Raw genomic sequence first — 27,912 nt, 5'->3', positions numbered from 1 at the left:
AAAAATGTCGACTGGCCAACTGAAAACTTTACAGACTCTTAAAATGTCGACTGAAGTTTGATCGACAAAAAAAAGTTCCCCATTTAAATGTCGACTATAAAAAATGTCGACTAAAAAGTTGTCGGCTAAAATGTCGATTGTTGTAAAGAAAAAAACAAGAAACTCTCTCTTTAATGTGGAAACTCAATTTTATTTTTAATTCAATGATATACTATACACAACATTAACAGTTAACCGAGAGTGACTTGTAGATCGACAGTGACAAAGTGAATGATGTTCACATGCATGCGGCGCCGCATGCATGTGAACATCATTCACTTTGTCACTGTCGACCTTTTACTAGTCGATATTTTCAAAATCGACATTATAAGAGTCGGCATTTTGTTCGGTCGGTATTTTTATCAATCGACTTTTCGACAATCGACATTATAATGGTCGACTTTTTTAAATCGACATTTTAAAAATCGGCAAATCGTACTCAACCCGAAAATCTCAATTTCAATCAGAACTTGCTTGGACTGTAGGGGCCAGGAAAGACAGACAGACGGAAGGAATCTGGGTACCCACTTTTTTTTGACTTCTCTACCGTCGTAATGTCATATTTAATTAAAAACTATTATACTATATAGCAAAACTTGCTATATAGTTCCTATATGTCACAGTAAAAATCACTTCAATAATCACTATTTATGTGTGTCAAAAAAATGTAATTATAAAATTGAAGGCTAGACAAAGACAAAGACAACTTAATATAAAATTGATGATCTCTTACTCAAGGTTTCTTCTTAAGAACTTGAATATTTGCTCTTTTTCTTAGAAACAATTTTAATGAAAATAATTTAAAGGATGACTAAAGTTTTTTCAAGTTCTAAATTGAGCGAAAATCAAAATTTAAGTTGTTTTTGACAGCAAACCACTTTTTGGTAAATGTCGTTAAATTACTAATAAATCTTTAAATGAAATCTTTACTTATACAACTTAACTGTATGAGCTTTTTGGCTCATATGACCCCCCCTGATCGTCAATTGGTCAAAAGTTGATGAATTTGTGCTGTGTTTTTGGAATAGTGCTGAATATCTGATTCATATTATGTTCCTATTCCAATCTCCAGTCAAAAGTAGTGCTTTTAGCAACAAAGTTTAAGGAAGTAAAATACAAATGTTGTTTTCATATACAAAAAAATAAAAAATTCAAAATAAAATGGGGGTCATATCCATTAACGCAATACGATTAGTTTTGAATTGAAGGGAAAAAGCAAACAAATTATCTCCCAGGGGGGGTCATGACCCCTACGACCCCCCCGTGGATCCGCCATTGTCATTAGTAAGATAATTTATCTAAATTTGTCTTCAGTAGAAAAAAGATGTAAAATTAAAATCGTTAAAGTTCTTAAAATCAGCTACTAGAACTGCACGATGCTCTTTCATAAATGTAAATAGCTTTTATATGACGGTATTCGTTTTCAGGTCTTTATAGAACCTGTCAATAATTTGTATAAAAAGTATTAAAATAAATTATGTAAATATTTGAACTTTATTAAATAACTTCAAATACCAATAAAAATAGCTAATATCTATTTAAATAAGTCATTCAGGCGCTCGGTATCATTTTGAGTATATGCTATATTCATATCTTGTTAAAAAAAATATTTTTTGTTAACAATATTTTAATAAATTATTTTATATTCTCTTATTCAAATAATTCGGCTAACTTTGTTTAGTTTCTCGTAGTGACCCGTAGCATAGAATTCTTAATCTTTTGTATTTTTGTGCTCATTTTTTCGAATATCTCGTATTTATTAAGTTGGACATTTTAATTAGCTATTACAATAGATAAGTTTATAACTAAGCTCATATAACTGCTTGTTGAACGAGAATATAGCTTTAAAAGTTGCTGATGACTTAGGTCCCTGATCAAATTTAAGTCGTCAGCAACCTATACGCTTTCGTTATAGGAAATTACATAAATTATATTAAAAGTGACATGAGCGTTGACATTTTTTTTCAGAACTTTAAAAATGGGACATCCAGTAAATGTTAAAAATGACATATTTCAATATATTTTGTTTTTGTTCAACTGTCAGCGAGACATCACTTGAGTAGCCGTTCATAAGGTGCCAGTTATATCTATCAGTAAACGTTAACAAATTATTTTATTTTTAAAAATGTTAGAACTATTTTTTCACCAAACATTAATGCCATAAGATTTATTCTAATATCAAGTAGGTATTTTTTTTTCAAAAGGAAATAATCAAAGCATATCATTTCGAAAATACATTTTATAAAATTATATAAATATACATTTTATTTAATGTTAAACGAAATTTAATTTTTTCTGCTGACTGCAAAATGCAAACAAAATTCCATTTCCTTTGATGGTGTTGAGATCAATAGGAAAACAAAATAAATATTATTGTTTCATGCACAAGGCTCTTGGTTATTAAGTACCTATAATTTTACTTATTGCTATAAACTGTCATCAGTAAAACATTTCAGATTTTTTCTGTTTGAACATTTACTTATGGATTTTAAAAAACAAATAAGGTTGCGCAATAGTGCATAGTCCAGGGCCTAGTGGCTTACAACTCTCAACCATTCCTGTGTGCGAGTCATGACAGGGATGGATGGGACATGCAGTTTCTATGCTGAATCCAAACGATTAAATTGAGAAAGCACTTTCCATGACAAAAATTACTTTTGGAGGTTTTTCCAATTCCTCGAAAGAGACAATACTCTTACATGTGGCACATACAGGGATTGAACCTAAGACCGCGTGACAGTCCTACGCACTTAAGGGCCTTGCACACGAGAGCGAACAACAAATGGACGAACAAACGTGATTTTACTCATTTCAATAAGTCAAATTCAAACAAAAACACATTTAAATTATAAGAAACCAATTGATTGTTAGGATAATAAAATTTGCATTTGGTTCTCTAAAACAAGATAATTTTGTAAAAACAAATTACTAGTAACGAATTGCAGTGTTGTTGCTACGAACTGTCAAACTCTATTCGCGTTCCACATACCATCCACACTGCAACGAATAAATTGTTCGCGCTCAACTTAACCTCAAAATTATGCCACTCTTGTTTTGTTTATTAAAAAGGGTAATTATAAATTGACAATTCGTCTCTGTCTGCGAATAGAAATAAAGCTTATGTGAAACAAAAGTCAAAATAGGTGAACTTCCACAGTTTGTAGTTCGCAGCTCATGTGCAAGATGCTTTACCATCACGACAGGGATACTACTTAACTTATGGATTTTACTGATAGTTATAACCGATGCTTCCGATACTTTGAAGTTTGTGTTACCGGATATTGCAAAATGTTATTTATTCACGACTTTTTTGAATTTACATATTTTATCACGACTCAAAACTCCGTATTGGCAAAATTAATTTTCCAAACGACAACTAAAGGTTATATTTGTACGAGGTCATAGATATTAACAAAAAATGTATGTAGTTAATAACGTTGATTGTAATGTTGCTGAATTCACAAAACTTTATCCAATCCGCTTTTTCACCTTGGGCTTCACAATGCAGTTGTCTTATTTCCTTTCCAGTTTTGTGTATCCTATAACCAGTATGATTATAAGGAATTCGTAAATGAACGAATCGAATGAGGAATCATGTGGATATGTAGATTGTAGGACTTGAATTTTGATTTGTTTAAACAGTTTGAGGCAAGGGTGTTAGCTGTATAGCGTTGGTAGGCAGTGAATCAGTAAGCTCACTGTTGACGTTTCCAGATCTAAGGATTGTTTTCCTTGACATCTGTCTCCCCACAAAAGATTCTTCTTCATAACGGGCATATACAAAAGTATCATCTCCACTTCCATCTATGTCTTCCTCGGTTTCTGCACCACGTTGATTGCCGATAGCAGGTGGTTCATCTGGCGCTGCTTGAAGAACTCCATCTTCACGATAATTTGGATTTGTAACAGTGAGAACACCATATCTGCCACCCTCACCGTCTCTTAAATTATTGTACATTCCCTGTTGAAACTTAGTTCCTCTGGAAGACGTGTATAACTTGAGAACGCGGCAGTTGCAAGTAACTAATAAAGCAGTTACTATTCCCTGTTTATTTGTGGAAAGACTCTATTAGTTTTTATTATATACAAGTTCAAATGACAATGTACCTGAACGCCTTGCGCTATGCAGTATACAGCCCAAAGTTCTACTACTTCCATTAAGGCCGCGAGTGAACCAAATATGTTAACAATGGTAAATAAAGTTAATATCTAAAAGTAAAATAAAATTGAGGTTTTTAATTATAGACAATGGTTTTCCAATACGAAGTTTCATTTTGATATTAAGGCGAAAATTAATCAGGAGAAATCAATCAATGCTTATTTTATGTTCATGTTTCAAGGCAAAGATATGTGATTGATAATGCAAAAAGCACATCCGCCAAAGTGACCTTGATAACTCAGGAATCAAGGTAGATTGCCCCAAAGAAACAAGATAAAGGTGTTAAATCATAAAATCTCGTCCTTCAAAAACTGCGACTGTAACTGCAAATTGTTTACCCTTTTTTTAGTTAACTCAATTCGTTGTTAAGGCATGTATCGCTATTCAAAATGAAACATTTTCTTGGAAAACCCTGTATAATCTTTAAAGTATATAATGTAAAAAAAGAAATACTTGCCTTAATAAATAAGCCACATTGTAAAAGTCTTCGTTTTATCAATTTACGCCTTGTTTTGACGTCAACTTGCATTTGCGCGGATATTTTCGCGGTATGTTTGGCCTGATACGCTAAATGAAAACCAATAAAAAGGATGAATATCGCTGGAACCATATACGCCCAAATATATGCTTGACCTTCCATAATCCTGTTGAGGGAAATACAATTTTAGTTTGTGTTTCAATCATTTCTAACTGGTGCATTCCGTTCTTAAGCTGTCACATATACAGACAAATCGTCCCTAATTTGTAATGTTTTGGACTATCATTCTAGAAATCGCAACAGGGACTCTGTAAAGTTGATGGTTTTACATACGTTTTAACTTAAATGATTGCTTTTATAAAAAAAAAACAAGCAACTTTAAATGTTGCCACTCGTATTTTCGTGGAATGCACCAATTATTAGATTTTAACAATTTTTTACCAGCAATGTCTTGCTATAAATTCATCTCTTGAAGCTCTATTGTCGATTGTCTTTTTAAGCCAAGGTCTCACGCTGGATGTTTCATTGTATTTAAATGCAGCTGCAATAGCTACCATAAGAAGAGGAAATCCCCAAGAAAAACAACTACACATTTATTAAAAATTTAAATTAATTATAATTAAAACCCAAATACAGTAACTTACTTGTATTCAGTGAGCAGTTTGCACATTTTCGGTTCGGGTCGAAAAATCAAATTTACACTATGACGAAAAGTTCTAAGGGCCTGATGACAGCAGCAAATCATCCAACATAAAGATGCTAGCTTCATAAACAAAAATGCCAGCGATAAAGAAACACAAAGTTCAGGATCCTAAAAATACAAAAATTTAAAGAATATTATGATGAAGTCTTGGATATTTTAAAATTTTGTATATAATGAGATTAGGTGGACATTGTTTGGCTAAATTATGATTACAACTTTGTAAATTCTAAAAAGGTTGTTATAAAATTGAAAGTATATATCTGGCAGGTGTAACGCTTATTCTTAACATTGAATTTATTTACCCAACGTTATAAACTTCCCATAGGTGGTTATTGGAATCTATCCGGTTTGTCAAGTTGAACATTTTGACATTTTTCGGAGTATCAAAGTCCCTGGAATCTAAATCAATGTTTTTTAGAGAAGATTTGTTTACCATAAATATCTGAAGAACCAGTAAAGATATCAAGATATCAAGATACCCACCATTCTCTTTATAGATTTTAAAGCCGCGTATGATAGCATATAATAGACATAATTTGAAGCTCAAAGCATTATGTCAGTGGAGTTTTTTTAAGCATTGCAACGGAAGTGGAAAAGATGGCTTTAGTAGTCAATATGGGCAAGACCAAGTATATGATGTCATCAAAAAAGGACGTCTTGGACAAAACGTCACCATGGACAGCTATAACTTAAAGGTAGTTAAGGACTTTGTCTACCTAAGCTAGGCACAGCTATAATTTCAGGCAACGACACCAGTGCTGAATTCAAACGGACAATAACTCTTAAAAATCACTGCTTCTTTAGACTTAGAAGGCAGTTGAGTTGTAAAGAAGTTTCTCAAGCATCTAAAGGCACCATCTATAAGACATCACCATCCCGGTTCTCATTTATGCTGCTGAGGTATACTTTAAAAGAAATTTTTGGTTCGGCTGATTTTTGGCCCCGTCTACATAGATGGAGATGGGGCTATACACTGTACAGCGACACTGACCAGGTTAATAAATAAAAGTCCAACGAATAAATGGCTAAGGCATGTAGAGCAGTGTTTTATCAAAACGGAAACGGAAACGGACTTCCCATTGATTTTTTTTACGTGCCGTCGAACTTCGATAGCTCGAACGTCGATAACTCGAATTTTGTTTAATTAAAATAATGTGGAAACAGTCTTTAGAGCTTTTCTTTCATACATTTTAACTTTGACATCTCGAACTTTTTTGTTTGTATATCTTGAACAAAAGTCTTCAAGGGCGGGATGAAAATATCATCACTACTAAATACAAAATCCATGACTTTACAAACAAAATTGAATTTTGGCCATCGTCATCAACCAAAACCACTTAGATTAATTTTCTTCGACACAATCTTTTGTTGAAGAAGTTGGATGTGAAATTAATATCAGGGAATTTATACCTGATATGAAAATGGTGTTAGAAAAGTTGAAAGATGAAATGTGTCATTAATATTATGGAAGAAATATCGAAGAATATTGGGCAAAGGTGGATCTTTTATCCGTTTTGAAGTGTTTGATTCCATTTGCCACATCGTACCTGTGCGAGTTGACTTTTGCATCAATGGTCAAAATCAAAAGCAAAGAAAGAAATCGCTTAAATTTGGAAAACGATTTAATTCTCAATGTAGCAAAAACGGATCCACGTTGGGAGAAATTGATTGCTGAAAAACAAGCGCAACCCTCGCATTAAGAATAACTTTTTGCTAATTTAATTCAAATGTTAAAGATGGATTATATTTCATAGGTTATTTTTATTTTTTGTTTATTTGACACAAATGAATATTTCCTTTAATTATCATTTTTCTTAATAAACCTGTTTAAACTTTATTGGTTTGTTTAACTGCAGTCAACCTTTTGGAATTCCTTGTAAGAATCTTCGCGACCCCTCTAAAAAAAACGTTGAAAAACACTGATGTAGAGCGAATGGACATCAACGCAACGGAAGGTCTTCGAATCCAATCCCATGGGACGGCGGCCGGCGCAATAGAGGAAGACGGTAACTCAGGTGGCGCACTCAGGTGGAAGAGTACCAACTTGGCGTGGAGAAGCATTATGGTTGAGATTCAGGTCCTCCTGGACTGTAGCGCCATCTTAAGTAAATAAAATAGATGCCAACAAATTTTAAACTTCATAATTGACCAGTAATATTGATGTGAAATGTTAACTTGCTTTTTGTAGTATGTCATTCCAATTTTACACTTACAAAGCTTTCATAAACTTATTAAAACCAGTATTAAAATAGTTAAAAATACAGATTGTAATACTACCGCACAAAAACCATACAAGTTAAGAAAATGTCTCCTCCTTGTACACATTTATTTATAAATTTAATAAAAAAATACCGTTTTTGATATAAGAGCCGTAATGTGTGCATTAATTGTATAGTATATGTAGGAACATAGGCAACAGACTTTAAATTCAATTCGATTTTTGATTACTTTTAATAACCGAACTACATGAGAAAATCCTTTCAATCCCTTAGTCCTTTCTTATGACTTAAACCCTAATAAAAAATATAGAAATATGACTTCAAGATGAAAAAGAATCCTTATTGTGTTTTATGCCTGATAGATAATATTATAAGCCTCTTGCTATTGCTCTATACCCACATGTATATAACTGCTTTAATGATATTAAACTGTCATGATTTCCCCGTAATGTAGGGATTATATATACGGTATCTATACTATACGTGAAAGATGGATGCTATCAAATGTATGTATGAATTTCTCTAAATTGTAAAAAGAAAATCGAGTTGAAATACGAGTATAAACATTATAGTCTAACGTGTGTACTGCAACAGCTATCGCCAAAATAATAGGAACAATTCATAATTTTTGGTTATTACATACTTATGTCCTGAGTGTAAGGTAACAAATTCACAATTTAACTATTTAATTTGAAAAGTTAAAATTTGTTTTAACTGTTTAAATTGTATGACTTTAAGAAAGTAAAATTCAATATTTTGGAGTCCAGCAACATGCTTCATTAAAGGCGTATTTCTACTCTTGAATCTTGACCTACATGGAATCAATGTCAAGTTATTGAGAATACTAATCAAAAGTATAAATGTTGTACCTTTAGAATTAGAGCTTCGTTAACATTACAGCACACACGGTCGTGGTCTCTATCCTGCTGGAGAAGCCATTTAAAAAAATTGAATTGGGTGACGCAACAGTCCATTGTGAACTAGGGCCTAGTGACTTACAACTCTCAACCATTCCTCTGTGCGAGTACTGTTGTCAGGGATGGAGGATAGCTACAGTTTTAAGCCAAATCCGAACGGCTTATTTCAGAAAGCACTTTTCATGACAAGCATTACTCATGGAGAATTTGGTAATTCCTCGCAAGAGGTAGTACCCATGAAAAAGGTAAGGTGGCACATGCAGGGATTGAACCCAAGACTCCTTGCATGACAGTCCAACGCACTAACCATACGGGTACTACCATGTAAACATGACGGTCTTCATTTTTAGCAATTTACTAATCTTAAAAGTTAATTAACACAATTTTAATTGATTTTAACATGTTTCTGTTTGATTTTTTTTTAGCAATTTGCTAAACCATTTGACTCTATACAGTTATTCTTTAAAGAGCAATGGATGGAATGGTCCAGTAAACAGTTGAGAATTCCGATTAAAAGGTCCGTTTAATCGCATTTGCTCTGTTTATTTTCACGAACTGTCACTGTTTAGATGTTTCGATGCTTGTTTTTTAATAAAAGACAATTATCATTTTGCTAGTTATCAAAAGCTTAAAATTTTGTTCTCTAGTAAATTGTTAAATATTAAGCAAATTGCTTAGATGTATAAATTGCTAAACCCTTAACAATAACTTGTTTTAAATGGTGAGCCATTATCTTAATATTTTCTTATTTTTTAGAAGTAGTTTTTAACGGATATCTTGGTTTCTTTATTTTTTTTTCATTTTTGCGATAGAAGTTAAAATTCTTACAGAACTTCGGTCTACTTTCACGATCTCACTTATGTAATGCTAAAATGATTTTAAAATGTTTTTTAGTGTAGTAGTGTAGTGTTTATTTAAAGAAAACTTTGACAAAATTTAAAAATAAATTCCAGATTAAATACAGAAAATTTTATTAAACCAGACTATTTTTTGTAAACATTTTTTTTTTTTTTTTTCGTATTATGGAAGGAGCTGAATGTTAAGAAAAATGAGTTAATAAAGTAATATAAGCAAAAGGAACGTATACTAGCTAAGCTCATACTGTTTACACCTAAATTGTACATTTGATAACTTCTACTAGGAATATATCCGCTTTGTTTGAAAAACTCTCTAAAAACTTTACAAACATATAAATAAGTGCGTTTTTTTTAAATTCCATTTATAATAAAGTGAGCAATTGCGAACAAAACGATCCTCAGTATCCAGATTTTTGTGTTTAAAAATTGTTATCTACAACTGAAAAAAGATCTGTCAGAATAATAATAAACAAACTCACAAATAGAAGTAATTTTTGTTAAAATCAAAAGTTAAAATTAACTTAGCAAAAAAAACTAACTAAAACTGATAAAATGGCAATTTCTCAAGAAGAAATGTTAAGAAAACATCTGGAAATTGAGATTATAAAAAAAAGTTCATTTAACAATTGCTTCAAGAGGGGGGTTTGTTCGGAGACTGCTACATTAAAATGTAGTGTTGAAGCGAGTTTGAAGCTCGCCTCAATTCTTTATATACCTGAACCCAGTTGAAATGAGCTTGATTCGCCTCGATTCTGGTCGGGGATCGGAGTGGAGTCAAAATTTGCAAAGAAAAACCCTGTGTGGAGGAGTTGATTTTACAGATAATGCATTATGGTCTGTATATTTGCTTGTTTTTGTACAAAAATATAGCTTTGGATTGTTCAAATAAAAAAAATTGCACATGGAGTAGCTAGCATATTCTTTTATGATGCTAAACTATTCATTTTTTCATTGTTTAACACGAATCAAACTATCTCACTTGCACTTCATAAGAAACATCGAAACACCAATAGCATTTTAGAAAATGCTGTCAAACTTAATCATTTTCAAATCTCCTTGTGCGGAAGAAACATCATGAAGATTTATTTAATCTAAACTGAGATAAACCTTTGGTGGAAACATAGCAAAACATAAATATCTTTTATATTGTTTTCTCTTGCAAAATAAGCCCAGTTAGTCCATTTTCAGTAACAACACTAAATAATATGAGCAGTAATAGATTGATTTTTTCCGCAAATGGAAAACACACATGATTCCAAATGCACAACTACTCAACGAACACGAACACGAACACAGAAATACAATGCTATGTCAATCGTACCAACATTTGAGAACGAATTCACATAAGATCCTTTCGAGACTCGTATAAATGTCAAAGACTCATCCATAGTAAAATTGTACTTTAACTTTTATCGTTGTTATTCATACTATAGATATTGTTATATTGTTATAGCCAGCGAAACGTCGGGTAACAGAAGATGAATTAGTTTTTATTAATTGCATCAAGAATATTGATCATTAAAAGCCAATCAAACAAACATTATATATTAAATCAAGAACTTATGATTCAATACCCAAACACATAAACGATATTGTTTTTGTTATTCGTGTAAAATCCTACTATACTATGGATAGATTTTTCAACTAAACACGGGTAATGTCTAATTGGATCAATTTGCAATTTTTAAAATGATGGCTTATTTTTAGTCAGTCTGTTTTTGTTTAGGATGAGGAGTATTAAATGCTGTTGGGTTATTAATATGAGTTGAAGAGAACTAGCATACGAACTACCCCATCATTTTAAGAGCTTTTTGAAACAAAAAGGTTTAATTAAATACAAAACGTTAATTAAAATCATCTTAATCTTTCCCAGTTATTTTAAACAAACTACAATCTTAAGATTTCAAGGTCTCACACATTGCTTTCAAAGACTAGAACTAGATGGAAGCTATGTCACCAGCAAAAGCTGTTAAAGTACCATTCAACTTGAGTTTGAAAATGGAATTTATGTAGATTAAAAAAACAAGGAATCAATTACAGAACCCTGTGGCACACCATTCTTTACTAGCCTTGGTCAGAGAGAAAAAAACTAAACGAGAGAACCAACTTCGACGGTTGCTCTCTTTTTGCCTACAAGCTGCGATTTGCACATAAACTTGCATATGTATTAACTCCATATAAAAAAATGTGGGGAACGAATACTTATGCAAGAAGATGTGCATACTCCCCACATTTAAAAAAAAATGGCGTTCACCTTCGAAAAATGGCGGATGCCATGCTGTTCAGAGGTGTTCAAAGAAAATTCAAAATTGTGGATTATAATTAATTCGATGTAAAACTATTCAATGCAGTATATTTTGGAAAAAACAGCAGTTAAGTTATTAGTGAAGGTATTACTATTGAAATAAACATAACATACATTTATTCAAAACAAATAAAGTCTAGTCTAAAAAACCTTAACCTTGTTATACACTCTTTCTGAACACATTTTTTCCGGTTTTGGTTGTTAATGCCATCTATCTGTAACTCAAAGAAAGAGAAAAGAAAAACAAATTCACCACAATCAACCGTTTTTACGTTTACCGTAATTTTTTGACAAACGAAAATTGTTTGCTAGAATTAATTTGTGAAAACCAGAGAGAGAAAGAAATATCAAATGTCTGAAATTTGGCTCTCTCGATTAGTTTTTTCTCTCTGCCTTGGTTAACTGAAAATTCCATATGCCTAACTCCTTGTTTCCTATTTATTAAATAAGAATTTAGCAATTTGAAAAATCTGCCTTTAAAACCTGCATTATAAAGTTTAGTAAGAAATAGATCGTGGTCTACCAAATCAAAAGCTTTAGTCATGTCAATAAACAAGCTCATAGTAGATTTGGTTGGTTTGGTAGATTAACTACATACACGTAAGATAGCATCTTCAGTCTATAAACATGTTCTGAATCCAAATTGATTTTTACTGAAATATGTATTTTTCTAAGAAGTTAACAATTCTGACTTTAAGTAGTTTTTAAAGATATTAGAAAATGTTGGAAGAAGTAAAATATGTCTATAATTAGAAATTGTTGTTCTGTTTCCTTTTTAAACTCTTGATATCCCATCACTAGTGTATATATGTTTACTTTTCAAGGACATAATTATTTTACTTGCAGTTGTCTTATCAACAACAAAGCTAAGTTGTTTCCCACCGGGAAAACGAATCAGAACCAACTTTAAGGGGCAGAAGCTGTTTTGTGGTATCGATGGCCCCAGGGACGACATCCAGGTTTATCCAGATTTTCGAAGAAAAAGAAGTGGTTACTGTCCAACGAACCACAGCCAATCCCATTTATGACTGGAGCAACGAAGAGTTGAGAAAGGCTCAACAAGAAGACTCAGCTATCGAACCCATCCTCTTATGGAAGGAACACCAAGAAAAACTAGAATGGGCTGATATCTCCAAAAGAAGTCCGACTCTGAACGCCTATTGGGCACAGTGGGACTCGTTTCATGTCCAAGAGGGTGTCCTTCGACGTAAATGCAATTCAGCAGATGAAAAGTCTTATAGAATGCAGCTAGTCTTACCGAGATCGAGATTATGGACGTTCTGCGACAGATGCATGATGCAGTTTCGGGAGGCCATATAGGAGTGAGCAAGACGCTAGAAAAGGAACCTTAGAGAAATACTCCTTCAGATCCACGACAATACCAGGTTGAAAATAAAGATGTGCAGTGACCGAAGACACGCTACGATATACGAGCCACAACACAACAACAGAGTTCCAGGCAGGAGATCGAGTGAGGCTTTACAATCGCCATCGATAAAAGGGGTTGTCACCGAAACTTCAACTGGACTGTTAAGGTCAGTCATTACATCAACGACATCCTGTACCGGATACAAAAGGTAGTCAGTGGAAAACCTAAAGTTGTACATCGCGACCGGCTACATCGCTACAGTGGTGATGAGAACGATGGATTTGTTCGGGACGATCAATTTTAGGGAGGGGCAATGTAATGTGTATGTATATGTTTCTTATTAATATGTAATGTGTATACACTCGTTATCACTTTTACTCTTCTATTGTGTTAAATTAGAATAAGTACGTAGCAACAGTTGTATTTGTATTAGTAAACACTTGTGTAGGTCATTTAGAATAAGGGGTAATATCTAGTGGTTTAGAGGAGAACTCGTTTCGTTAAGTATCGAGAAAATTCAGCGCCTACAAAAACCTAGTAGTTTCTCGAACCGATTTGAGAGATATAAATAGTCGCTCGAAAGCGAAGCGGTAAATTATTGATTGTGAACTGCGATGAAGTATAAGTTGTGTTTGAAAAGTAATAATTGAAAGTGTTAAATAAATAATTTTGGAGCGATTTAAGTAAAGTGAATTTGTGTTTTCTTTACAAAGTGTGAATAAGTTTTAATTTTCGGACCAAGCAGAATATTACAATATGATCAATACAACTTTCAGAAGAGTCCGTAAGACGAGCAATTAAACTCTTAAGACCATTTGAAGCCATAGTACAGTATATAACTTTGAGAATCTTTGTCTGTTTCATCAAGAATATCGATATTGATATCGCCTAGAACTATTTATAAACTAAGTCCGCTGTTTGGCACATCGTTTATGTACTCAGGACATTCTTAATTGTATAGCTTTGACAACATATTTTAACAGTTTTTATAGTATTGCATTTTCGTGACGTGATGTTAACTTTAAGGCTACGTTCAGACGACCATATCACCGTATTGGTGAAATAATTTTGTCCGTATACCGTACGAACTTGTCACTACTATTGGATAAGTCTCGAATGTATTTTTATGGGATACATGATAGTAGCGCTTATCTTTATGTTATGTCGTTTACACGAACAAAATTTCATCGGATTCTTTCATTACGTCGTGTTTTCGATTTTCGAATTATTATTATTTTTAAGTTATTAAGATGTCTTCCTTCCTCTCTCGAGGGACCAAAGTATTGCGATATTAGATATCATCCCCGTCCTGCTATACGGTGCAGAACAACCATGACAAAAGCGGATGAAAGCACCTTGGGTCGCTTCGAGAGAAAAGTTCTTCGTGTGATCTACGGTCCCGTATGCATCGAAGGGGAGTGGAGGAGAAGATGGAACGACGAGCTGTACGGGCTGTACAGCGACGTAGACTTAACTATCTTTTCTTAGAAAATTTGTAATATTTAATATGACAATCAGTAGTATAGCATCAGGAGATACTTTAGAGTGTAATGAAAATTATGGTGGTAATGAAGACACGAGTTCCAATCAATATTATGATTCCATGGTTCAAAATAATGAAGGACAAGTAGGTAAATTAACAAAACTACCTCGTTAACCAAATAGTGTCCAACAAAAAGACAATCAACTTCGAAGTTATCTCCTATAGACGCTAAAATAATGAAATTTATGTATTCTTTTCCATCTCAAGCTGAACCAACTAACAGGCCATTTTTTCACGGTTTAGTTCCAACACTGGACAAATTCAATGACGACTAAGTACTAGATTTTCAACTAGGAGTTACCAAGCTCATGAAGGAGATAAAAAAGAATAGTACTTCTCAACGACAGACTGTAGAGTCTCAAGCTTCTTCATCATATTACTCAACTAATTACTACAGTCATAATGCACCTAGTACTCCAAATACGAGCTTCGTCTATAGTTCACATTCTAGTCACCCAGTCTCCCAAGCTTCTCATGATTCAGCAAGTTATTCTGATGACAGCATTGATTTCGCATCACTTTAACAAAAACATTTTCATATTTTTTTTCTTTATAATAAATTAATAAAGTATTGTCAATATCTGTAATAATAAATCTAAAAATAATCTGCAACCTTAAACAAATGGCGAGTTTTATTTTTGTACCGATGCATAGCCTCATATAAGTATTCATACGTGGAAGAGTAGATTCCTTTTCTAGTCTTAATAATTGTCAAAACTAGCCATCGTCATTTCTCAGGACCATTTTCTAAAAGAGCATGTACCCAGAATCTTCGACGTTTCTTGTTAACATTTCTATACCAATAAAAAATAAGTGGAATATGGATCCATGATGAAGATGGTCGGTTGACTGCCGACAGTGCTGTGTCCACTCCAACGCCTCAAAACCCGTACGTGAAAAAATCGAATCGAATATTTCTCGTGTGAAACGCATTCGATAAAACCGCATTCGTGAAAAAATCGAATCGAATAGTCGCCGTCTGAATGTAGCCTAACTATGTTAAAAAAAAAACAGTTAAACTCAAGAGTAAAAAGAGGCTGAGTTGCTACCCATACTGATAAATTCCCGTTTCGTCTGTGGATTTGTCTTGCTAAAAGGTTGTAGGCTTTCGTGTTAGCTTAAAAAAGTTGTCAGTTGAATGATTCTTAAAAATTTTATAGTTAAGTTTGAAAATCTAGTTTTGTTAAATAGATTTTTAGTCGAAAACAAATTTTTACCAATTTTAGTAGCATTTCTTAAATTTTTACAAATTGGATGAATGAAATTAATTTGAGAGATATCAAGAACCGAACATCAATTTTTACCAAATTTTGTGTACTATTTTTTGTAGATTTAATTTTTTATGAAAAAATGGATTGTTGGATCTTTATAAAAAAAACTAATGAATATCGAAAACAATACTTTCTGTGAAATACAAAAGGTTGAAGACAATATTTTTAATTTTTGAACGGCTATTTGAGTCGAAAGTAAATTTTTAACAAGTTTTAGTATTGTTTTCTTTTTTAGGTTTTTATTTTTTGTAAGAAAACTGTCAATTATATTTTTCTAAAAATTTGTCCGAATGTTGAAAACAATATTTCATGTATGTTAAAACTAGCTGGAGGTCATAATCTCAAATTTTTGAAAAGAGGTTTGAGTCGAAAATCAATTTTTACAAACTTTTGTTAAATTGAGGAATGTTTTTTTAGTTTTTTTTTTAACTGTCAATTTGATTTTTTCTCAAAATTTGACCACATTATTATTATTATGTTATTTTTCGTTGCACAAAATTGTTCTGGAGATAAAATCATTTTGTATTCATACAATTTTCGAGATGACAATTTTTTTTCAGTTTTTTTTGATTTATACAAAAAACCTTAATTGGATTTTTTCCCAAAAATATGTTTGTTTGGTATCACGTTAATATATAAAGATTAATTTAAGTCTCTAGTGCCATTAGTTCGTGAGATATTTGGGGTTAACCAAAATTTTCACCTTCTTTTTAAACTGCTGTGGTAAAAAAAAACACCCAAGCAATTTTATTGAGAGCTTTTTCTGCATTATAAAAAATGTATTTGAAGTCGATATCTTTTCTGGTTCTTTAATTATGGACGATGAAATTTATATCGTGAACGTACGGACGTACGGCCTTACGAACGTACGTACACAAGCACGCACATCTTTCTAAAAATCTTTTATTTCGACTCTAGGGACTTTGAAACGTCGAGAAATGTCAACATTTCTAATTCGTAAAATCGGATTCATTACAACAACTTCCTATGGGAATTTAATAAATGGTTCTATTAATTTGGCCAAAGCTGTACCCACATGTATGTTTATGCATAGCTACATTTATGAAGACACCCCATAATATTATAATATGCAAACGAGAAATCGGAGCTTTAATTTCAAACGAGACTGGTGCTATCGTGATAATGAGGAAAAAGGTGTTAAATAAAGTAAAAAAAATAGTAACAGATTAGAGGTACACATCATGAAGCCGAGAATTAAAAACAAATTGAAAAATATAGCATTTGCGACAATTAAATACATACATTTTTAAAACATATTAAAAACAACAACAAACCTTTTAAAAATTGATTTTCATGGAATATAAATAATGCATAATTATTTAATAGCATTCTAACCAATTTTTACAAAAACTTCAAACTTTGTTTGTTTTTTCAGTTTAATTGAAATACATTTTAACCATTGACAATATGAGATTTAATTTTCGTTTGCCTTCAATATAAACTTAAATGTTTAGAGTGCACTTTTCGCATTATAAGTATAAGTGTGTTTTAATTTGATATTATGCAACTTAATTTTTAATCCTCTTTATAAGCCCCACAAAAAACACAGATTATTATGTAGATTTAAAAACAAAATTAAGAAACTTTTAAATTTGTATTCATTGAATTTATCTCTCAATAAAACTTTGTCTGTTAAAAACAATTTATTTCAAAACATGATGGATAGGTAACTCTAAATTATGTGCTTACTTACCTGTATGCCGCCCACCCCAATAACGAATAAAAGCTGTGCCATAAATAAAGTAGCCAAAAGGCTAAGGAGGGCTGTTCCAGCAAGTGAACGTAAATCTGAAAATAAACTAAAAAATTTGATGTTTCTTTAATAGCAAAATACACTCTACATTAGTACCTAAATATTTACATATATATGTATCTTTAAACCTTTCAAAAACAAGTAAGATACTAGTGCAAATACGAGTACATTATAAACATAGTTAAATATACATAAATATATAAAGTTGCGGAAAGGACATTAATTTCTATTTAGCTTATTTAAATAAGAATTAGGGGACAAGTTGGTAGCCTTTTATTAAAGAGGTTTATGTTCACTTAAATATACTTAATGTAGTTGGTGTCATTTGCAAACCCTAAAGAAAAGGGTTTCACTAAAAAATAAGGAGAGTGAAAGTTTTTTATTGTATATACGAGTACATATACTTAACGCTGAAAGGAGTATTCAAGTTCAGATTATTATGTGTGGCTAAATTAGGTTCTTTGATTTTTCGCATGAAAAATTATTTTTATAATGTGTTTTTTGAAGTTGAAATTTTGTTTTTACAAGAACAATATTCCTTAATAAAAAAGGTACGTATGTATGTATATCAAAAAGACATTGTACATACGTATATAGACTTCAAAAATGCAGTTTTAAAGGAAGTACGAGGAGGTGTGGAATGTTTATAGGATAAAACCAAATAAAACAGGAAGGCATCTAAGAGGAAATACTCCAGACAGCCAATGGAAATTTAATTAGCAGAATTTACCATCGTTAAGGGTTAACATCTTCAGAAATGAATGATGCAAAGGGTTTCATACGTGACTTGAATACTTGAAGCCTAGATATTTCCATTGGAGATCAAAATAAATACTGTAAGGTATAGCTTAAGTACTGTATAAGGGTAGGTAGCCAATCATGGTTAACAATTCAAAAAACAGAAAGTCGTCGTAATAGTAAAAGACAATTTCTTTCATTAAAAGACAGAAAAATATAAAGCTGGATATATTTATGTTTTTAAAGCTAAACGTGATCTAAAGGCGTAAACCGTTAATACGAAATAAATATTTAAAATGCATAACTGGGTAGGTCTGATATACATAGTTACTAATCTTTGTTCAAATTTTTAAGACCACATTTGGAATTTAGAGTACTCGAAAGTTATACTCCTTTCAGACGTCTCCGTAATGGTCTTTATTCAAAAATAATGTAAGGTGCGTAGGAAGAAGGGAGAAATAAAAAACAATTTCGATCGGCTAGTACATATACATAATAAAAATACAGTTATTTAACTTTATATACGGCTCTCCCATTTAAGGTTATATTTGGAAATACATAGATACTTTCTTAGACGTATGGTTTTCAAGAAGAAATAAAACGCATAAAACGTAATGTTATGGCCAAGAATTAAACTTTATTACATATAAATAAAAAAGTTTGCAATTATGTTTCAAAACAAAAATTGTTTTGAGCTTGTTTCCGCCGCGGCTGGTACGAATCATTTCAAGCCGAGAGGCCCAACTTTCTAGCAGCAATAACGCATCGAGTATCCTCTTCTAAGGATGTAAGGAAATTAGATTAGCGACTTTTCAAGAGCGGACTTTTAAACAGGGGGGGTCACACATTTAACATAAAGATGAGTTTATGAGCACCGCTGATAATTGTTCTTTAATGTTTTCTTAAGGTGTCTGACAAAATTTAAATATCATAATGTGTTACCTTAACCTCATATTTTTATATTTCGAGGGGTTAAGAGACAACTTTACTTTTATTTTATTCGAACTGAATTTTCGGGAGTATATAAGTAAAAACAAATTAAGGTAAACAAATAAGTTGGTAAGAAACTTAGTGTAGCACTCATAAATTACATGTTGCAGCATCTCTTTTCGTAGTACCCGTGTCATGATGGGAAGTGCGTTGGACTGGCAATGTAACTTCTACCACAACATTCTTAATTAAACATGGTCTTCAACACGGAGCGGTGAATTCGCCGATTTTCTTCAGCATTTACATCTTACAAAGTCGATTTGGTACGCCGACGATCTAATTGCGTACAGAACGATCCGAAAGTTTGAGGTTATTAGAATTCTCTTAAAGCGTGATTTCGAAAAGATTCAGCGATATTGCGACGACTAGAAATTGAAAATAAATGTAAAGAACTCGGAGAAAATGTTGTTCCGGACTCCGTTGGCTAGGGCCACGAGGGGTACGTGCAAGAATTGGCGGTCATCGTTGATCTTCGCGGGCTGCGATTAACGATCAAAAATGTAGTGAAGTACCTCGGTATCTGGTTAGAACAGTATTTATATTTCGACATGCATATAAATGCTGCTCTGAAACGGCTGTTTTACAGCAGTTGGCTTGACCCGATAGTGAAGGTAATTTGCTACATGGCCCTCATACGGCCGATGATCTTTTATGGTTGTCATGTATAGTTCAACGTTAACCCTTCCCAGATGGAGGAGTTTCGGGTGTTCGAGTGGCAGTGTTTACGAAGCTGTACCGGCTTATATCGAACAGTCGAATCTTTTTACGTGCATTGCTATTCCAACGAGATCCTATACAATGGGGCTCTAATCAACAGAATCGACAATTTCGTGATAAAACTCGTTCAAGATCACATTGCAAGGGCTATGTCTTCGATCAATAATTTAATCTTCGGGCGTTCTATCCGAACGACGAGTATTTTGAGAGTGCAAGCTTGAGCGGCTTCATTCCACCAGAGGCATTCCTCTTTTTTGACAGATGCCGTCTGATACAGGATAGATTGGCAGTTCCGCTAATCTACCACGTCAGACGAGGAACCGTGGATAGGCGACTCCTGTACAATCGGGTCGTCATGGCACATCGCGGAGCAGAGCTCCTTCGGTTCAGTAGGGCTGTGTCTGAAGGGGACCGAACTGACAGGATGAAGCAGGAGAATCAGTTTTGGTGGCTTCAATCGGCACTTGATAGTGGGCAGTCGGGATGAGGTTTTAAACCTTGGCCGACTTACATACTTGTTTTATAGTTTTAGGGTTTAGTTTTAAGTAGAATAAAAATATAAATACAAAAATAATATATAAAAAAATAATGTAAAAAAATATGAAAGACGGAAAAATGAAAAACAAAAAATGTTTGGTAGTTAGATTTGCTGCTGTTGTTGTTCTAGTTTTAAGTAGTTTATAGGTAGTTTAAGTTAGTTTTAAGTTTTATTTAAGTAGTTTTTAAGTTAAAATATAAAGGAATATTGATATTAGTTTTTTTTTTTCAAATTTTCTAATATATACAAAAATAGATAAAATTTAATAAACCAGTAAGTTAGTTATAAGTTATGGTTAATTAGGCTAGTTTTATGAATTTTTGTCTAGCTTTAAGATTGATTGAAGTAATAAAAATTAATTTAAAGAAAAAGTGCGTTGGACTGTCATGCCAGAGGTCTTGGGTTCGATCCCTGCCTATGTCATCTAAAGTTTATTTTCACGAGTAACTGCCTCTTGCGAGGAATTGACAAATCCTCCAAAAGTAATTCTAGTCATGAAAAGTGCTGTCTCAAATAAGCCGTTCGATTCTGCTTAAAACTGTAGCTACCCTGACAACATTATACGAGCACACAGGAATGGTTGAGAGTTGTAAATCATTAGGGCCTACTTTCCAATTTATTTCTCTTGTAGAATCTCTTTTCCCAGGAGAGAAAGACGGTTTTGTCCTATTCGTGGTTCGAAGCCTATTTTTTATAATTTTCACTTTTGAAAATGAGCGCTCTCCAGTGCAATTTGTTACCATCAAAACCAACTACATTCTAAATGCAATTTCGATGTTTGGGAATGTAGCTCTAAAATTTTGATTTTCGAGAATTTCGTTGTAAAATAGTTCAGACGATTCATCTATTCCATTGACCTTTTCCTTCTTCCTGACGATGTCTTTTTGCTCTTTATTGGAGAATATGCTGTTTAGAGCTTTTCATGATTTTCGAATAGCCGTTGGCTAAGGCTTTCGTAGCTTCAGATCGACAAGACCAACGAGAGTCGCTGAGCTTTTTCAAGACTAAAAACTAGCCGCTTTTCTTCTCCGATAATTTTCTTAATCAGAATTCGTTGCCACTCTGTACTGGCTGTGAAAAACGTGTTCAAGTTCTTCGAAATCAAAGAATTAAACAGCCGATGGACAAGATTAAGCAGCTGCCTTTCCCCGAAAAAAAAATACATTTTAAAGGAAAAGATGTTTACTAGTGTTTACTAGTTGGAATTTGAAACAAAAATTTCCGAAGTCTCTACTGTGGGGGCCCCCGTATTGTGGAGGCCCAGGCCCTTTAATTTGGCCCTGTAAAGTTGATAAATTTGTGCTGCGCTATAAGAATCAGCCTGGATTTCCGATTTATATTATGTTAATACATAATAAAAAATATAAGCAGGATCATATCCATTAACGCAATACGACAAGTTTTGAATGCAAGGGAAATTCTACGAAAATTGAAATACAAAAATCTTCCATGGGGGGCGTAGGGATAATGACCCCCACTGGAATCGAAATTAGACTTAACCCCACAACAATTAGTCAAGCCATATTAAATCGCAAAATCTTGTGGGCCACGACAACGACGAGAGTTAATGCACTCACCAAGTTTCCTTCCATTAATTTATGTGTTTTAAATCTATTCATTATGAAATGGCAAACCAAACTGAGTATAAATCAAGTGACAACTGTCAAAAAGACCAACTCCGAAAAAAGTATATTTTTTTTTCTTTAAAACTGTTGCTTCGTAGTTTTTGTAGCAAGTAGTCTATTTTTGTAGCAAATTTAAATAATTTCATGTATTAAAAACTATAAAATTTGTTGTATAATAGGTTTTGATTCTAAATATCGAAAAACAATGCTGTGTAAGCTAGTTAAAATATAAAAAAAACACTGTGCGATATTTATATCATGGTAAAAATGTTTAAAAAGCATTTCAAAAAAGGTTTTAGGCAGTTCACTTCTGGTACTATAAAATCTGTTCTTTTGTTTTTTAAATATTGTTCTTAACAGTACACCAAAATGTTGTTGAAAATTGCAAGAAAATGGAGCTTATTTTAGCTGTACTTTTCAGGGTACCCACAAAGTTTCTGATTTTTATTTTAATTTATTGACTCACCTGTATGTAATAAATGCAAAAGCTAGTCCAACCAAACTAATAGAGCTGCCTAGAACTACACCCAACGTAATAACACTTCCCTGAGAACCCCATTCACTTCCAAAAGTAACACTGGAAGAATTAACTGCAGGAATAAATGTACGAAGGTGATGTGAATAAAACGTTTCCATCTGAAAAAGAGTATTAAAAAGTTTTTTTTAGGTCACAAAATAATACAAAATTCATCTGGAAATTTAATATTGTTCCAAATAAGTGATTAAGTGACATTAAAAAAATAAAGTTCTTAATTCATTCCTCTCTTTCAGAAATTTTGACAAGATTTCGTACTTAAAATGTCAATCGAAAATATGCGATTCGCTATACCAGTAATTTATTTCTGAGATGTCATAAAAGATTTCACGAATTATAAAGCGTACAATTTTGACTTAATACAAACTCGTTCTGAATGAGGAAAGACGCCGACAAAAAATTTAAGTTAGTAAATTTACTAATTTACTCGTTAATCCATGTTTGAAACTGATTTCTTTTTTTATTAACATTTTTAATAACCGTGGAGTGATGGTTAGTGCGTAGGACTGTAATGCTAGAGGTATTGGGTTCAATCCCAATTGACGTTTTCCCTTTCCCTGGATTAAATAATATAGCTTTATCAACCAATTTTTAAAGCCTTCCAAGAGTAACAACCTATTTTAAGTGTTATAACCTAAACAAAACAATTATTAACGATCAGATATTTGGATTCAAGAAAGTATGGTTAATACGGTTATTTTCTAATCGAAAATTTTGACATTTCTCGACGTTTCAAGGTCCCTAGAATATAAAAAAAAGATTTTTTGAGAGATGTCTATGGGTGCGTGTGCTCTTAAGTTCGTACAACCGTACGTTCGTATGTTAGCAAAACTTTTATCGTCGACTTAAAATATATTTTGTTATACAGGTAATAAGGCAGAAAGATGCAGAAAGGCCTCTCTAAAAAATTGAGTGGTGGCTTTTTAACCATAGCAATTTAAAAATGATAAATATTTTGGTTAACACAATATATCACGAACCAAAACCTCTAGCGACTTGAATTAAATTGTATATAATATATTGTGACACGCTACCAAACCAAGTAAATTGTGAAAAAATACGTTTTTTTATAAATCAAACCAAATTGAAAAAGTAAAAACATTCTGGGATGCGACCCACACTGATAACTTCCCATCCCGTCTGTAGATTTATCTTGCTTAAAAGTTTGTAGGTTTTCGTGTTGGGTTAAAAAAGTTGTCAGCTGAATTATTCTTAAATTTTTTTAAATTACCAACAATGTTTTTCATATAAAGAAATAGTTTAGTTTGAAAATCTAGTTTTGTTACATAGATTTTTAGTCGAAAACAAATTTTTAACAATTTTAGTAGCATTTCTTAAATTTCTACAAATTGGATAAATAAAATTAATTTGAGAGATATCAAGAACCGAATATTAGTTTTTACCAAATTTGCGTACTTTTTTTGTAGATTTTATTTTTATATGAAAAACGAATAGTTGGAAAACTATTGGCTATCGAATTTTTTGAGAAATAAAAAAGTTTTAAGACAGTATTTTTAATTTTTGAAAAGCTATTTGAGTCGAAAGTAAATTTTTGCCAATTTTAAGTATTGATTTTTTTAAGGTTTTTATTTGTTTGTAAGAAAACTGTCAATTTGATTTTTCTCAACATTTTACTGAATGTTGACAACAATATTTTTAAAAAAGATAAAAGTAGCTTAAAGCCAATATCTCAAAGTTTTGAAAGGACATTTGAGCCGAAAATCTAAATTTTACCAACTTTTTTGTTTCGGTTTTTATTTTTTTTGTAAACTGTCAATTCGATTTTTCTCAAATTTTTTTTTTTCCCAATTATGACAAAAATATTTCTTGTAAGTGAAAATTAGTTGAAAGCCATAATCTCAAATTTTTGACAAGAGATTTGTGTCGAAAATCAATTTTTACCAACTTTTGTTAAATTTTCTTTTAAGTGTTTATTTTTTGTAAAAAAAACTGTCAATTCGATTTTTCTAAAAATTTTACTGAAGGTTGACAAGAATATTTTTTAAAAGATAAAAGAAGCTTAAAGCCAATATCTCAAAGTTTTAAAAAAGAAATTTGATCCAAAAATCAATAAATACCGATTTTTCTCAAATTTTTATCAAATGTTAAAAACGTTAGTTTTCGTTGCACAACATTGTTTTGGAGATGAAATCATTTTTATTCGTTAAATTTTGGAGATGACAACATTTTTTTTAGTTTTTTTGATTTATAAAAAAAAATCGTTAATCGGATTTTTTTCCAAAAATATACTGGTTTGGTATCACGTTACAAAATATTAATTGAAACTTGATTCAAGTCTCTAGCGTTAATGGTTAGTAAGATATTTGCGGTTAACCAAAATGTTCACCTTTTTTTAAACTGATATGGTAAAAAAACAACCCACGAAATTTTCTTAAGAGCTCTTTCTGCACCTTTCAGCATTATTATATCTGATAACAAAATTTATTTGAAGTCGATATCTCAACTGGTTCTTGAGCTATGGACGACAAAAAAAAACGTCCCGATCTTACGGACGTACAAACGTACGTACACACGCACGCACAGACATCTTTCTAAAAATCTTTTATTTCAACTCTAGGGACCTTGAAACGTCCGGAAATGTAAAAATTTTCAATTTGACAAATCGGACCCATTACAATAAAATGATTTTATCTCCAAAATAATTTTATACAACGAAGAATAACGTTTTTGACATCTGGTAACATTTTGAAAAGAATCGAATTGACAGTTTTATTAAAAAAAATTAAAAACTTACAAAAAACTACTAAAAGTTAGTAAAGATTTGTTTTTGACACAAATATCTTTTTTAAAATTTAAGATATTGGTTTCAAACTAATTTTATCTTATAGAAAATATTGTTTTCTACATTCAAAATATTTTTTTATAAAAATACAACAGTCAGTTTTTTCATACAAATTTAAATATACAAACAATAGTATGCACAATTGGTAACAATTGATATTCGATGTTTCGTGAATAAATGAAAGTATTGTCATCAAAATTATTGTTGTTAACGTTAAAAATAGCCTATATTTGTTTGTATAAGACATAAACAAATTCGAGAAATGGTACTTAAATTGGTAAAAATTGGTTTTCGACTAAAAATATACTCGTATATATAATAGATTTTAAAATCAAACTATTTCATTAAATGCAAAATATTGTTGATAATTTTTACATAGCTATTTTTTCGAAAAATTCAACAGAGAACTGTAAAACCTTAAAAAAAACTGTTAAAAATGGTTTTCGAAGTATCATAAAAGTAAGACAAATCGACAAACGGGATGGGAAGTTATCAGTTCGGGTCGCATCCCAGCCTCTTTTTTAATAAATGTTTTATGTTTATTAGTAATACAAAAATTAAAACTTACTTCTTTCTTGCCATATTTAATTCCAATACTTATATTAATATTACTACTCTATTCAAAAACGTGTTATCATTTTTTGTTCCCTGAGTATCCGTACCGTAATCTTTAATTGAGGAGGAGTATAAAAGAATAAATTGTTCTTATTCGGGATGCAAAACAATATTTTAAGGGTAGACATCAGAGCGCGCACAATTTACACCTAACTTCTGTAGGCATTTGAATATGAGATGAATTTAAACCTACGTCATAAACAAAAATCATCAGAGCACTTCAGCTTAAGCAAATTTGTTCACTCTTCCTTTTTATCTCCCTTAGCCTTCCCCATTTTGTGTTTTATATTTATTCCGATTGCTTTCCTAGGTACCTTTCTAAATTCAAATTTTTAGCAAATCAATTCAACATTCAACTTTGCACGAAAGTTTATAAATCATGAGTAATCCCAAAGTAGTATTTTATGTGGTAGGAAGGGATTCCTTTTTGCTCGAAAAGGTAAATCCCACCGTGTCAGGCAATCTGATTCGAAACTTTAAGTAATGCTCTAAAAATAGAAACATCCACACATCTTACAACTCATAATAATATGTTAAATAACATAACACAACCAAAAGGCTAACTTTAACTATACAACCCATTAGTTTAATTTTATTGATTTTTATTTTTTAGCACAAACAATGAATAAAGTTTCCGGCAACGCAACGTGCAGAACCAGAACTCTGCTTTACTCGTGTCCTACAATTAACTTTAACGAACTCCCGCATTCAGTTAACAAAAAAAAAAAACAACCATGAAAAAGGACACAACAACATGACGTGATTACAGGTGTCCTTGCTATTTGAAGAGAGGTATGAAAATAAACACAATTTAATTGATAGCCAACAACAACACTGTCACTTACCCTAACAATTAATGGAATGATATGTACAAAGGTATTGAGATATGATGGAGTTTATACGAGTAGCTTTATGAATGTCAATTTGTTTTCAATCGCACACGCACTTGGATTGTGTAAAGCTCTTTTAATACAAACAAAATTAGTGACGTAGTAATTACTTCAATTTTGGGTTAAAAATTGCATTATAATCAGTATTTATGCAGATATCGAGTGCACGGTAAGTAAATATATTTCACATGTCGCTCCGATGCTTCAAACATGGCTTCTATAAAGGAAATCAACGCACTTCCGTTCCGATCCATAGACGACGAGCTACTGAAAATAAGCTTCGAGTTTTGCTTTTGAGTCAAAGGCGAAGCGAGCAACCGAATATCCTTTGCCTCCTTTTTCAACACACATTTTAAATTTGTTTCTATTGTAATGATGGGCTTTCGCACAGTGGTGCCGAATTTTCAGTATTTGATAAATATATTGTTTTATTTGAAATAGTAAATGACAAACTAATAATGCGGATTTTAAGTTTTCAAGGTTATGTCATCCAAATGTCTTCTGTAGAGTTGCATGCACTTTTAAGAACGGAGCCTCGTGTTACGCGCCAGACGTTGCAGTAAACTTGATTCACTTGTGCTGATTTCTCGACGAATGTTTTCTTTTAGGATCATCAGAGTTCGGGGATTGTTGCTGTAAACTCTTCCTTTGAGGTAGCCCAATTCAAAAAATCTATTGCGGTTCATTCTGGGCAACTCGGTGGCCAAGAGATGTGTCCAACGAATGCATCGAATTTCTAGCCGTGTGTGCGGTGGCATAATCCACGTGAGCGATGAAAAAGAACTCAGTTACAATGCGTCGGTAATTGTAACTATTGTAATTTGTCG

General features: G+C 32.2%; 1 protein-coding gene across 2 annotated transcripts; it reads right to left on the bottom strand.

Moving 5' to 3' along the window:
* Positions 1–1,510: 1,510 nt before the first annotated feature.
* On the bottom strand, positions 1,511–27,343 carry LOC129947176 (adhesion G protein-coupled receptor E3-like). 2 transcript variants are annotated; one of them, XM_056057624.1, is made up of 8 exons: positions 27,041–27,343; positions 22,709–22,878; positions 17,575–17,680; positions 5,321–5,487; positions 5,118–5,261; positions 4,656–4,842; positions 4,147–4,248; positions 1,511–4,084 (listed from the first exon to the last, which is right to left on the bottom strand). In XM_056057624.1, the coding sequence occupies exons 2-8, from the start codon at positions 22,876–22,878 to the stop codon at positions 3,674–3,676; spliced, it is 1,287 nt and encodes a 428-aa protein (XP_055913599.1). In that variant the 5' UTR covers positions 27,041–27,343; the 3' UTR covers positions 1,511–3,673. The 2 variants fall into 2 exon arrangements, with proteins under 2 accessions (XP_055913599.1, XP_055913600.1); XM_056057625.1 differs by lacking the exon at positions 27,041–27,343 and adding an exon at positions 26,149–26,169.
* Positions 27,344–27,912: the final 569 nt, after the last annotated feature.

Source organism: Eupeodes corollae, chromosome 2, assembly GCF_945859685.1.
Source record: "Eupeodes corollae chromosome 2, idEupCoro1.1, whole genome shotgun sequence".
Lineage (NCBI taxonomy): Eukaryota > Metazoa > Arthropoda > Insecta > Diptera > Syrphidae > Eupeodes > Eupeodes corollae.
This window is presented reverse-complemented; position numbering and strand designations above follow the sequence as displayed.